Genomic DNA, 15596 nt, shown 5'->3' on the forward strand with positions numbered 1-15596 from the left:
CAAGGGGAGAAATGCCAGATGTAGGTGATGGGGAGGAAGGCAGCAAATCACACTGCCAAGTGTGTACCTATGCAACAATTTTGCATGTTCTTCACATGTACCCCAAAACCCAAAATGCAATAAAATAAATAAATGGGAAAAAAAAAAAGAAAGTTCAATGTCAAAACAGTAACTGACTTTAATCCCTGGGAAAAATATCCTTTTGCAGTAGAAGAGGTTCTCTGCTATCAATCAAATTATAGGGCCTATTCAAGTTTTTAAATGGTAGATAAATAAAAAGGACTATTCATTAACATTTTGGCATATAACTCAGAAGATATACAAGTACTAAATTAACTTCTGTAATCATACTTCCATTTTTAAAAATGTAAAAAAGGAATTTTCAGTGCTTACATCAGTAACAAAGAGAAACAGCAACAGACTTGGCACTGCACTTTGTCTTATTTTAGCAAAAAGGAACATGCATTCCCAGAATCATGAACTCACTGGAAAAAAGGAACCCATTAATCTGATTCAGAGATGCATTTCCAATACAGCTTTACGTTTTATGTTATTGTTTGTCAAAATTTGGGTCCTTGAGGCTGTCAGGAAATTGTGAAACATTTTGAAATAGGAAGAACAAGATGAGCAGGTGCCCTGGTATTGAAGAAAGAAGGGTGGGGCACAAGTGTCCAGTGCGTTTTTGCCATCAGAGTGGTCTTCCACCTTCACTGCCTTTTTGACCACTCTGTAAATTGTTGAAAACAGATAATAATGTAAATGATTCTTGCCCACAGAAATGCCAGTAAATCTGGTGAAATGCCACTGACTGTTGTCTTGCAAATATACCTGTTACGTATTTCAGAATTCCTTATTCCCTTTGTGTGCGTGTGTGCCTACGTACGGCTTTTGGAATTTTCCTTGAACCAGTTTTAACATCTTTTTGGTTCACTCATTAATTAGTGAATTAAATAAAAGTTATTTGCAGATACCATTTTTATATTTGTATGACAGTTACTATTTGACTTTTAATAACAACATCCTTTAATGGGACCTGGATCTAGGATGCAGATAGAGACGGGAGCCATTAGCCTCCCAATGGCAGCTAAAGACAGGTGCTGGATGAAATGACCCAGTAAGCATGTGTCTATGAGAAAAAAAAAATTAAAACTGATTATGTGAAAGCAACAAAAATAGAAAAACACTATCTGTTCCATCCTTACATCCATTAATGTTAGTACAGAAAACAATTCACAGCAGTTTGCAAAGGCAGATTTTTAAAGAATGTGGAGGGCAGTGGTTCAAGGTAGCTGTGAGAAGGAGGTAGAGAGAAAGCTCAGGCACAAATCAGTTCTGACTGGATGTGTATTTTTTAGAGAAAACCAACAGGTATCAACACAGAGTAATCGACACAGAGGAGTGTGTGTCAACTCAGTCAGCATCCTAGAGGAAATTTTTAAATACTTACATATTTGGAAGGCTGAGGCACAAGAATTGCTTGAATCTGAGAGGTGGAGGTTGCAGTGAACCTTCATGCCACTGCACTCCAGCTTGGGTGACAGAGCAAGACTGTCTTAACAAACAAACAAGCAAACTTACCAATTATGTGATATTCGACAGCTCTGTTACTGCCGGCATCCATATCAGAGGCTAAAACAGTATAGACAACCTCTGGTTCCTGGTTTTCCAGAACCTCAATGTCGTAACTGAAAACAATAAACTCTGGTGCGTGATCATTTTCATCTTCAACAGTGCAGAGGATTGTTGTGGTGCCGGACAGCGAAGGGACTCCGCCATCTCGTACTAGTACTGACAAAGAGCACAAAGATGGCATGAATTGTGGCCTTTGATTCATACCTGAAACATACTATTCTAACTAGACCAAGTCAGACTAAACTAACCAGGCAGCACTGGCTCAATAATATTTTATTTAAAAATACCCTACCAAAATGTAACATTTCACCACTGAACTGGTTTTTTTGTTTTGTTTTGTTTTACTTTGTTTTGTTTTGCATAGTCAAAGAATCCCTTACCTCGAAGGGTGAAGACCTCTTGAATTTCTCTGTCAAGCATGGTGGTTGTCACTACTTCTCCAGTGTCAGAATTTATCTGGAACAATTCAAATGAAGCACCTGGCATGATTTCAAACTGAAGCTTGGAATTGACTCCTTAAGAAAAGCAAAGAAAAACTTAGCAATCATTTCTCTGAAATACATTCACCCACTTTCCTATTTCTTTTATTTGAACATGATATGCCATAGATGAAAATGGCAACATTCTCAAACAGCCTTCAAATTAAGGTAAAAGAAAAACTCTTTTGGCCATTCTTGCTAAATAAAAGCCTCATGGGCTGAAATGTTTGATTTTCAAAAGTCTTATGAGACTTCCCCACAGTGAATGCTTAGAATTTTTTCCTTCCCATAAAAAATTTCTTATGAGTGTGCAACTCTACAACATATTACTAATTACTCCCTCTAACACCCCTGATTGTGATTTAATGACTTAATTTTAAGCTTACAGGGCAAATGACAATTTCTATAGATTGACCCGCTGTTTAAAAGCCCACGCTAAGTTATAGAACTGTTTATTTTCAACCTCAAGAAGTAGGCACGTAGAACTGCTCATATATGTATTTTTGTTTGTTTTGTCTTCCACTTAGTGTTCAGTCTGCTATCTGGAGTGAGAAATGTGGTACCACATTATTACGCATGTTGGAAATAATTCTTCCCATATTTTTGCGGTTTCATTTCTCCCCTGAGAAAAGTCTCAACGTCATTTCCATCACTGGTTAAGAAGATCATTCATACTATTAATTGTAATGACTTTATCCCATGCCGTTGTAATTTATTTGCATTTTACATAAGTTCCTCTCAGTCATTTTCCTACATTCTTTTTTTAACTGACAAGAAGTTAGGTGTACCCCCAGTACTCAGAATGTACAATGTTATACTTTAATAAAAGATAAAATGTCATTCTTTTGGCCTTAACAAAAAAACATCAATTATAGATTTCCATCTTGCCAGCCTTAAAAAGTAAATGTTCATTCCATTATGACCTGGCAGATATTATATAGGAGTGAGAGCTGAAAGGAGTGGAATAGAATTCTAGTTTTACCAGAATGAATATACATATCTTCTTACTATATAACTGGGAGGAGAAATATATTTGAGATATAATCCACAGGCATTGGAATGGCCCTGAGAAAAAAGTCTAATAACATAGGACCAATGTATTTTGTATGATATGGTCAGAGATCACCAAAATGTTTCATTCCATCATTAGGCTTTAGGCATATTATTAATGGTTATTACTAAAGAGTCACTTAAGGATTACTTTGGTCATTTAAAGATCATGTAATCTATTCTATAGCCACAGAATTTCTTAAAATTCCAAGTTGTTAAAATTTGTCATTCCTATCTCTGCCTATTTTATAAAAATGGGAACAACATTATCTTATATTTACTTTCCTTTTCCTCAAAAAAGAGAGAAATAACAGGTACCACGCATAGTACTATGTGCCAAGTACTGGGTCAAACAGATGTGACCTCTGTGTTCAAAAAAATTGCATAGATCTTTTAATTTTTCAATGAACAAACTCATTCATATGATTTTGTGACAAATTATATATGCGCCATTGCATATTTTTATATGATTTTGTTACACATTATATATACCATTGCATATTATATATTGTATTACATATTATAGAATGCTATATATTATATATTTGTAATTCTCAACACTTGCCAAACGTAGAAAATGTCTTTAATTGTTTACACATAAATTCATATCTTTGTACTGTCCCTTCCTCCCACAGTTTCCATTATCCATATTGTGCCTCACCACTCTACTCAACATTTATCCGGCTTTTTAGGAACTTCCAGATTTTATTTATTTTTAATTCTATATGGGTTTTATCCCTAAGATACCAATACATTCACCTTCAGCCATCTTAATATATTATTAAGGATAAATAAGATCTTTACCTACAACTGTACTCTGCATATATACATTTTTTATACCCCAAACTTCATACCCTTTACAACTTGGTAATAGGAAGTAAATTAAATGCATTTTACTACAACTTACTTAGAATTTAATTAGTGCTTTGGTTTTTCCTCCTTAGACCCTTGTAAGCCTACAGAACAAACATAGCATCATCAAACATGAGAACTAAGAAAAGAAAAATTAAAAAGAGATTATTTGGTCTCATTCTATCACCTCACTAAGCAAATTGGAAGTTTGGATCTGAAGATATTTAGTGATATCCTTATGACACATGCCCACTAAAGGATGTGTGTGTGTGTGTGTGTGTGTGTGTGTGCGCACGCGCGCCTATGTGTGTATATATGTCCATACTTAGGTGTGTGTGCATGCCAGTGTGAATGTGCACACGTGCATGCACACACACACACACACAAACACATCTATCTTCTCTTAGACCTCAAGACCTACAGTCCCATGACTTCCTAATTCCTTCCACTCTAGGATACTTCTCCTCAATTCATTTCTCTCCTTCTCCAGTCCAGCCCCATAAGCTATCCCTCTAGCAATCTTGCAGTTTCTCAGGTCCTGGGGCTTTCTTCCAGAGATGTCCAGCAAAGCCACAGCCCCGAATCACTCCAACCATCTCTTTACTTCATTTGAATATCCAACAGATGGCTGGGGCTACAGAAAATTTCACAACATCATGGATAGAGACAACCGCAGCACCATCGTATTGGGCAATCTTTCCAGGTGTCCGTAATCACCCCTCTTCCATTCAGGTCTCCTGCCCAATCACTACCTGGCTTACTCTCACAGATCACTTCCCTTTCCATTTTCCAGACAGAAAGGAAGCATTGGCACCCCTCACCCTCTGCACCTGTACTCAACTGTTCCCCTTACTCCCTGTCTCAATGGCAAAGTCATTCTTCAAAACACTCCCAGAATTTTCCTGTCAGGTCTAGTCTTTCTCCTAAAATTTTTTTCCTTAAATTACATCCTTCTCTAGCTATAAGAATCAGGCTTTTTTCTCCTTCTCTTTGTAGCCAAATTTCTTTTGAAAATCATATTCAGTCTATAGCTAGCTTCAAATCATGCCAATTCCAGTTATTCTTTCTACAGTGACCGTGACCTTCTGATTATAAAATCCACTGGCCATTTCCAGTTCTTACCTAACTTGTCTTCTCTGTGGTATCATATATGGCTGACAGACATTAAAAAAGAAAGAAAGAAAGAAAAGAAGGAACAAAAGGAGGGAGGGAAGAAAGGCATAAGGAAGACAGAAGTAAAAAATAAAAGAAAAAGAATATTTTTGTTTGTTTCTCTATGACATATTTTTCTCTTGCTTCCTGGAGTGGGGCTCATTGACAAACAATGTGCTGGCCATCACACCATTGCCATCTCATACTACACATTCACGTCTTCAGTTTGCATCCATATGCAGATGACATCCATGCCCATGCACTGAGCTCCAGTCATCTGTTTGGCTGGTTCATTCATTTATTCATTCATGTGTTCACTTAAGAATGCACAGATACTGGGTGTCAGGTACTGGAAAGGCACCACTGATAGTTACCTTGGTCCTCAGAGTTCCCCTCTAGAGGGGAAGATAATTAGATCCGCGAGTTACAGAAAGTGTGATAGAATATATGAAATCACTGAGGAAGTGGCTCAGAGAAGACATCTCAGGTATAGTTTGGTCATTAATTATCTCATTGAATTAACATATGTAAAGAGTGATCCTAAGTGCCAAGGTACCAAACCATGTTCTAAAAATATAACGTCTGGTAAACAGACAAATTCTCTACCCTCACGGTGTCTACAATATAGCACTGGATACAGATAAGCAAGCTGGTAGTCACAATTCCCCCTGATAAGACATGACGGGTAAGTTGAGTTGCCCTCTATATATCAGAGACCCTAAAGATGAATAGGGATTAATGGGTAAGAAGGAAGAAAGTATGTCTGAATGAGTTCAAAATAAAATCCAAATACCTTACCACAGTCCCCAAAGTCCCATATGACGTGGGTTCTGCATATCTTTCCAATGTATTCTCAGGGACTCACTCCCTTGCTATATTCTTATCCCACTGGTTTCCTTTCTGTTCTCTGAACGTGCTGAGCATCTTTCTGCTGAGGCCTCTGTAGTGGCTGCTCCCTCTGCCTGCTCCTCTCAGTTCTTCACATGGAGTATTATTTATTAAACCATAGTGTCTCAGATCCAAATCTGTTCTTCTGTACTCCACCCTGTGAGGCTGGGGCTTGGGATCTGCAAACCACATTCTCCATCGCCAACTACCCCTCTCCTAGGGTCTGCCACAAATGGACACTAGAAGGAGACTCAAAGTCAGGACAGAAAACAGGACTTCCTTCTTCCTAGTTACTTACTGTCATCATGAGCAATGCTATTTAGTCTGTTTCACTACTCCCAGAACCAGGCTCTGCAAGGTCCCTTCTCTCATTTTCTTCCTAGGGTCTGATACTCTAAACCTCTTCTTTCCCAGTATTAGTGGTGGTAGCTGCCTTCTAGAGTTTTGTTTTTAGTTTTGTTTTTTTTTTTTTTTGTTATCTCAGTATTCCCTCTTGTTTACTCATTCATCCAACATCTGTTTGCAGCATCTATTCTTCCTGGCTGAATATGGCTGATAGAGTACTTGGCACCAGAATTGTGTCTCAGGTAACAGAGACTCTGAGGTTGGTTTGGTTTTATGTCTTAGGCTTTGAATGCAGTGATGAGTTCCTTAACCATGGGAAATGGAATGCTAGGAATTCAATAATTGGAGAGCTGTCACAATTAATTAAATTATCAGCCGTGTTTGACTGTGATAAAGTGACTCAAATTCCTTAGAGAACCAAATGGTGCTGACTTTGACCACATACTAGTAAAAAGGTCTATGACGTAGAAGATTGTTTTTCAAAGGACTAGGAAATTATAGAAAAATAACCACAAGCTGAGGCTTTAAACCTGTAGCTCAAGTCATAGTTACAAAGCTGGAGAGCTCCTATATAGAAGCCCTAAAATTAACCTCCCTGAAGATCAGATCCAAATTGAGTGGCAGGTATAACAAGTACCTTGCAAGGAGATGCCTATTCATGTAAATACCCATAACCAGAGTCAGATTTCAACATAATTCAGGCAGCCAAGTGCAAATCTGACTCAGTTGAAGAAAGCTTATAGTTTTAAAAGAATAGGAAGATTTTTCTAACTTATATGGCATAAACCTGGTAAATATGGGTGGAAATCAATTCTAAGAATGTGAAACCTAGGAAGATAGAACATTGGTTTGGGATGGATTTATTGATAGATAAATAGACAATATTGATATTGCTTGCTAGAGAGTCAGAATTTAATGTGTTAGCTCATAGAGTTGTGTCTCTTGAGAGTATCTTTGGTTGGATTCAATGGTGATCTATAATCACTGAGGTTGAGACACTAGATCTTCCTTTGAATACTATGAAGAATCCAAAGCTTAAGGAAATGAGAATGTTAGAATGAATTTATCATGTATGACATGTTCACCAAACTTCCCCACTACCTTTCCTAAGAGTTCAGAGGACCCTCCCTTCATAAGTACACTGGGAAAGGTATTAGAAGGTCACCAGCATCCTTGAAAAGCAGAATGGGTGCGATTTTTCATAGACTGGGGATGGATGATGGTGCCACTGGTCCCAAGGACCACCTTTAGAGAAGCAACTCTTGATACCAATTTATAAAACTATCAGAAGTCATTTGCTTCCACCCATCTTTATGTAAACTTTCTGTAAACATCTTTATGTAAACACTGTTTAACATCATCTAGTTGGTAGAGATATTGATCATCTTGGCATCCAACGGAACATTATTTTGATACACCATTATGATGACATCATGATAATGGGATCCGATGAGTAGAAGGCAGCAAGTAACTTAGATGTCTTAATTAGACACATGCATTAGACTAGGGATTGGCAAACTACAGTCCACTGGTCAAATCTGGCCTGCACCCTATTTTTGTAAGGTTTTATTGAAATACAGGCACAATATTAATTATGGCTACTGTCTTGCTATAGCGTCAGAGTTGCACAAAAGAGACCATAAAACACACAAAGCCTACAATATGTACTCTCTGGTCCTTTATCAGAAAAAGTTTTGCTGAATTCTATCCTAGAGTAAAAGATGGGAGGGTAATAGGAGCTGAGGACAGAGAGGAAAGCTGGTTGTTAAGCTAAAAGGCCCAAACCTTATCCTCCTCTTCCTCAAACTATGGGGAAATAATAAAGAATTCTTGCCAGGGGTGTGTTATTTTTAGGAAGATCATTTTTCTTTTCTTTTTATTTTAAGACAGCCTCTCATTCTGCCACCCAGGGTGGAGTGTGCAGAGGCACAATCATGGTTCACTGCAGCAAATTCCTGGGTTCAAGCCATCCTTCCACTTCAGCTTCCGGAGTAGCTCAGACTACAGGAGCGTACCACCATGCCCAACTAATTTTTATATATTTTTTTGTAAAGGCGAGGTCTTGCTATGTTGTCCAAGCTGGTCTTGAATTCCTGGCTTCAAGTAATCCTCCCATCTCGACCTCCCAAAGCACTAAGATTACAGGCATGAGCCACCGTGTCCAGCCAAGATTATTTTTTTGTGTAATGTCTCAACTGTACAGTGACCCACAGTCAGGCATTTCTAAAGCAAAAATAGAATTATGCCTGGCTGAATGAATAAATAAATAAATAAATAAATAAATTCTATACAGTAAAGGCAGCCTGAGGAAGCTTATGTCATACATGCTTCAGTTTCTCAGACCATATGGTCAAAAATGTTTATCGAGTTCCTATGTCACATCTTGCACAACTCCAAGAACCTGGAATAAAAATATTAATAAATAAAAAGTCCTGAGTCGAGGAGAAGTTACAGCCTAGAGAAAAAGCAGACAAATAAACATTTACATAATTATAATACTATATATTAAATGTATTAAGAATATATACCAAAGTTTTAACAGTGATTGTCTCTGAGTGAGTGAGGTTATGACTGGCCCTTATTCTTTTTCATCTGCTTATTTTTGATGTTTATGCAAATGTGTTTATGATAGAATCTTTTTTTATATATACAGAAAATTTATATAGAGAGAGCCAAGGCAAACATAACAGTCCTAAGGGGTTAGCATAAGTACTGCAACCTAAGTGGGTGATGGCTTCATTAGCATGCTGCTGTGACTTTCTCTAGCAAATGTTCCATAGCCTTGGATTGGGAAATTCAACTTTTGAAATGCCCTATAATCTAGTCCACCCCTAAATCCTTCTCTTGGGACTTTGGTATAATCAAAGTTGCTAGAATGGTGCAAAGCTAATAAGATCGACCTGCACCTGAATCTTGTGGATCTCCTTATGCATCCCTGGAGTAATTAGACTGAATCTAAATGGTGGGCAAATGCCACTGAAGAAAGAATGAGGGGGCATGTCAATGAATAACTACTAATAAAGTGCAGAGGGTCCCAGCGTGGTGGCTCACGACTGTAATCCCTACACTTTGGGAGGTGGAGGCTGGAGGATCACTTGAAGCCAGGAGTTTGAAGCTGAGGTGAGCCATGATTGGGCCACTGCTCTCCAGCCTGGGGGACACAGTGAGATTCTGTCTGTATAAAAATTAAAAATAAATAAATAAATAAATAAAAATAAAGCATCAGGAGTATGTTCTCTTTAAATAGAGTATGGAGGAAAGTTGGTGGACATTTTGCCTGTGTATATGAAGCAGATGAAATGTCACTCCATAAAGAAACATTTAAAATAAACTGAATAGCCAGGTAGTGTTGTCCACTCGAGTGAGAAATTATTATTACAAAATGCCATACATTCAGATATTTTAACAACTTTATCCTCTGTTCTTTGGTATACATACAAATAAGTCACCTTCTAAAGGGTATACAGAATGGCACCTTATAACTTCCTATGAAGATAAAGCTATCAGCCCAGTGGAAGTATTCCAAAGTCAAGGGATGGAGCCCCTATTTACCATATTGCATTAATTCTAAGATACATGTGCTTTTCACATTTCTGAAAGTAGATGCATCTTAACAATTAATTAGTGATGTCTTCAATTTAATGAAATACAGTGTTTCTCCCTGGCTCCAAGTGTAGACTTAGGCAGTGCAGTTGTGCATCTAGCATAGCAAAAGGGATTCCAGAAAACCAGATGTAGTTTACTGAAGATGACCCCGGATATAGAATACATTTTTTATGGAATAGAGAATAACATCTCATTAATGAATTCTATATTTTATTGTGGCAGTGTACTGTTATTTTATAGTCCACACCCTTGAGCGAATATAAGTGAGCGTTATTCCCAGTGGGGTACCCTTTCCTCTTGGGAGTGAGGAAAGGGCACCGCAGGGAGAGATCTTTTTTCACTAACAATATAGCTCTTGTTGGTGGCACCAAATGCTGTAGTTTTAATACCTTAGTTAAAATCTGGTAGTTGTTTTTCCCTTTGAATATAAGAAGAAACTCCTGCTAGAGCTAGTGTGAGTCATACACCATAAACATTCAGTGCCCAAATCCCTGTGGGTTTTGAATGCCAAATAATACTGTATACTTACATTTTTAAAAACTGCATCGTAGAATGCTAGAAAACACATGTTAAGCTCTCTAGTATTGAGTAACGCTGTGGTATTTATAAAAAAAAAAATACATACTATAAAGTAAACCATTCATAAATTCCAGTGTAATGCCAGTTATGTTAAAATCCTGACTATGTCATTTAATTCTCGTGCATAATCCTATTTTCATTGTTTTAACCCAATAATCAAAAAAGAAAAGAAAGATTGAGGGAAAATATATTCAAAAGTATGTGCATATACACAAATATTCACATATATTTACATAATCAACTACTTAACAGATCTGGCCTCATTAAAAACACTGAGATTTCCAGTAAATCAAAATTGTCTCCAAAATATGTAAGGTTACATGAGACTCATGAAGATGTTAATGTGTATTTCAAACATCCATTAATCCAGAAAAACAGTAATTTTGTGTCTAAATTCTCAGTTGGCAAACCATAATCTCTAGAATAATAAAGTTTCAATTCAGTTATAATTAGCAGGTTGTAGACAATGCATTCTAAATGAAAATAGCATTAACACTGGGCAACTTGACAGTAAAATCAGAAGAATATATTTATGGCAATTGTCTTTGGTTAATATGTGCAAATTTTGAGAGAAATTCTTTTCTCCCTCCTCAAGCGTTAAAGCAAAAGGAATCTTTCTGGTAGAATCCATTACAAAAAATAAAATTCATAAAATAAAGCAAGGCCAAAAGGAAGACGCATTTTACATACCTTACTGACTGCAAAATCACACATCAGCAATAGGTTCAGTGTATGTCTACATACTTTGGGGAGTAGTTTTTATGTTGCCTAGTATCCTATATTGCTGTTTCTACAGATAACACTCTAAGAGAACTTTACTGAAATGAAAATATCATAAAACACAAAGCCTATGTATATTTTTAATTGTTTCTGACACCCTAAAAATGAATACTGCCAAAAATGTGCTAAGTTCTAAGCACAGATTGGAGCAAACAATCGTCAGCATGTTTCAGTGTCGTCTCTTAGAAAAACTCTTTGATCACACTGCCCCACTCTGGTCAAAGACAGAAAATTGGGTTAGCCCTTGAAAACAGTGTTCATAACATCACATACAAATTCAAGTAAAGTACATTTTGTTAAGAGATGATGTTTTCCAAATAGGCAAAGTGTTGAAATATTTATAATTTGGTTTAAAATTTCATGTAAATGTATCTTTTTCCCCTTAAATTAACAATGTACAAGTATCTATCATGATTCCTGCAAAAATATAACAAAATATTACATTGATATATAATGTCATTTGCTATATACAAATTTAAATTTTAAAAGACTGAATTATTAAAGGGAGCTAACACGAATAGTTTATATTCATATAATATTCATATTCATATTAGTTCAGTGTTTCCCATCTGAATGGGAATATAAACTATTCATACTAGTTCAGATGGAAAAATTCAGCATATATTGTGAATTAGAAACACAGCATTGTAATTTTTGTAATTTTGTTTAAGATAAAAGCAGAATATGATTAAAGTTGGTGAACCTTAGTTGCTAAAACAGCCACAGTGATGTTGAAAAGCAAGTCGAAGAAATTTGTAAATTCCTAACCATAGTTAACTGTTCACTCCAAAGTCATTTGTCTGGACACAGTGGTTGAATTTAGTAAAAATAGTGATAAAGTTAACATATTGACCATTTATTGTGTCAGACACTGGTCTAAGCTCTTTAGATGTAATAATTCATTCATGCTCATAACACAACTATAATTTAGGCACTGATATTATCTCCATATCACAGATAAGTAGGGAAATAGAAAGGATTAGTAACTTGTTCAAGGTCACATGGCATAAGTAAATGGTAGTTCTAGGATTCAAACCCAGGTGGTCTGACAGAAGCACTACAGCTCTTCCAGTATGCTATATACAGAGAAAATAATGATTCATCTTCTTGTTCTCAATGTATCTAACTTTTATACTCTGAAAGAAATGTGATGCTTTGTCCATACTTCGATTATCAAGGTCAAGTCAATACAGTATATGTTAATTGGGTGTGTATCACCCTAATATAAATAATAATAAAATTAATACAAGCAAATCCTATATTATGTGATATAGCTATATCTTTACAGGTGTATATGTTTCTGTGTGGATGCAAATGAAAGTATTAGAAATTTGCGATAATTAGCAACTGTTCATTTTTCCTGAACCATAACTGTTATAAATTATGTCAATTATAATCTTCAATTTTTTTTTAAGAATTAATGCCCAGTTTCTGTATTTTTAAATTACCTGAATCTCTGTCCAGAGCTTCAACTCTTATGACAAACTCCCCTGGATTTTGGTTTTCTTTCACTGAAGCTTCATACAGCTGCTGCTTAAATACTGGAGCTTCATCGTTTACATCAAGAACAGTAATTGTTAAAGTCTGGGATGAAGAAAGTGCTGGTGTGCCATTATCCAGTGCCAGAACAGTCAGAATGTGCTGAGTTTTCATTTCATAATCCAAAGGACAAGTTGTAGTTAGTAAGCCTGTTTTGAAAACAGGAGAAAAGCAACATGTATTCTTATGAAAGTCATGCTTACTCCACTTATGTCTAACTTGTTTACCTGGATAAACATTCAGAAGTCTTTTTTTTTTTTTTTTTGAGACGGAGTTTCGCTCTTGTTACCCAGGCTGGAGTGCAATGCCGCGATCTCGGCTCACCGCAACCTCCGCCTCCTGGGTTCAAGCAATTCTCCTGCCTCAGCCTCCTGAGTAGCTGGGATTACAGGCATGTGCCACCATGCCCAGCTAATTTTTTGTATTTTTAGTTTAACTGCTAAAATATGAACTGTATTTTTAGTCAGAAAAGTCATCTCAATTTAAATTATATGAAACAAAACAATTTAAGAATAATCTATGTTATTCAATTACTACTGAGAGCACTACATTAAAATTATCTAGCCTCAACATCTACCTCACTTTTTAAAAATATATAGGATACTAACAATATATATCTTGATGTCACATAACACCTCATGTATGAGGTTAGGAGTTCAAGGCCAGCCTGGTCAATGTGGTGAAATCCCATCTCAACTAAAAATACAAAAAGTTAGCCAGGCATGGTGGTGGGCACCTGTAATCCCAGCTACTTGGGAGGCTGAGGTGAGAGAATCACTGGAACCCGGGAAGCGGAGGCTGTAGTGTGCTAAGATTGCACCACTTAACTCCAGCCCAGGCAAAAGAACAAGACTCCATCTCAACAAAAGAAAAAAATAGAGCAAAGATGTTATAACTCAGACAATAATCTTCACAAGTAAAACATGTCTCTTTTCCACTGCCATTTTAGCATATCAACCATGTAAGTCAGGGATAATAAAGACTTGCACACAGATAGTCATTACAGGATTCCAATTATTACATTTTGCTTTTAAGATTGCTGTTTGCTTCTCCCATTTTATAAGAATTTTTCTTAAAATAATTAAAGGGGTTTACTGAATTCTATTTTATAAAATAGTTTTTTAAATAATTACTCATCACTTTATATTTCACAGCCATAGCCACCAAAAAAACTCACTAAGTCTTCTTTATAAGAAATATGAGCCTTGTGAGAGAAAAGATATCCCATCTCATATGAATGCTTTTGGCAATTATCATTTTATGTCTTTGAAAAACACCTCCATTGAAACAGTCACTGCAATTACTCAAGAGATTCTGGGACCTATATTACCAAAACACAAGTCTAATTTTGTTCATCCTTTTTAACAATCTGAAATATACCTTCCTTAGCCATCTTGGAACACATTCCAAGTATTACTGAAACAGGTCCTTGGAGAGCCTCAGCTCTAACAGATATCAGCAGCCTGTGTCTGGACTATTTCTCTGTCAGTTGGGCATTTAGGTGGTGTCCATGTGTGCCTCAGAATGAAACCATATGTACAGGATTTAATAAATATTTTGATGAAATTTTCCAACGGAATATAGCCAGACTATAATCATGACTTCCAAATCCTACACATTCAATTCCATTCCAAATAATGCTTTTAACTAACATTTGGGCCAAATGGTATATATCTGATACTTTTTTCTAAGGTTTATGTAGAAATAACTTTTTTTTTTAGTGAATAAGATGAGAGTTCATTAATTTTTCAATATCTCCTGAAAAATGAGTAGAGGGAAGTTCATTTTTAAAGTCACAAGACTAAAAATTTGTACATTTATTCTTCCATCAGCAGCATAAAAAACATATAATATATGTTACCTAGCAACATGGTGACAGTAAGACAAGTGAAGTGAGAGTGAGTGACATTTCTGCAGAGTACCTGACAGTGAATAAATGCTTCTTTAAAAAAATAAATCTTACAATTGATGTGAAAAGCAAGGGTCTTAATATCCAAATGAATTCAGCCATTAAAAATATATATTATTTCCAACATTTACAAATATATGTTTGTATAATCTCAAAGATAAGTTTCCATATCAAAGTCTTTAAACAATGCTGTTGATCTGTCGCACTGCTACCTTTATTCACTTTTGGTACCATATCCTACCCTGCAAGTACTCACAATGGCCACAAAGAAGTTTTCTGTTGTGTATTCAGCCCATAAGGGCAGCTAGGTACAGAGCATAGCTAATATTAACTAACAGGACAGTTAAAGTTGGTTCTCCAAATACAACCTCTGTGCCTATTATATATACCTAAATTAAACAACAAAAGAAATCAAAAATGTTTTAACCATATGTATCTTGAGAACCATCATTTTAAGAGAAGAAAATGAAAAAGATAAATATAAGCAAGTGACGAGAGGCTTTAATTGGAAGTGGCAGAAAAAGAAATGAAGGGCATCCAAATCAGAAAGGAAGAAGTAAAATTATCCCTGTTTGTATCCCTGTTTGTAGATTACATGATCTCATAAGTAGGAAACCCTAAAGACTCCACCAAATAACTGTTAGAACAAATAAATTCAGAAAAGGTAAGATACAAAAATCAACATTCAAAAATCACTTCATTTCTATACACTAACAATAACTATCTGAAAAGGAAATTAGAAAAACAATTATATTGACAATAGCACAAAAAGGAATAAAATAAAA

At 36.0% G+C, this 15596-nt stretch overlaps 1 protein-coding gene across 1 annotated transcript in view; it reads right to left on the reverse strand.

The window, feature by feature from the left end:
• DCHS2 (dachsous cadherin-related 2) overlaps window positions 1-15596 on the reverse strand; it is a 275941-nt gene that overhangs the window by 78889 nt on the left and 181456 nt on the right. The window contains exons 10-12 of the mRNA XM_017498790.2: window positions 12812-13051; window positions 2013-2147; window positions 1579-1788 (exon numbers count right to left, since the gene is read on the reverse strand). Coding sequence (XP_017354279.2) covers window positions 1579-1788; window positions 2013-2147; window positions 12812-13051 — 585 coding nt within the window. The remainder of the gene's footprint in view (window positions 1-1578; window positions 1789-2012; window positions 2148-12811; window positions 13052-15596) is intronic.

This window comes from Cebus imitator, unplaced genomic scaffold (genome assembly GCF_001604975.1).
Source record: "Cebus imitator isolate Cc_AM_T3 unplaced genomic scaffold, Cebus_imitator-1.0 Scaffold251, whole genome shotgun sequence".
Classification (NCBI taxonomy): Eukaryota; Metazoa; Chordata; class Mammalia; order Primates; family Cebidae; genus Cebus; species Cebus imitator.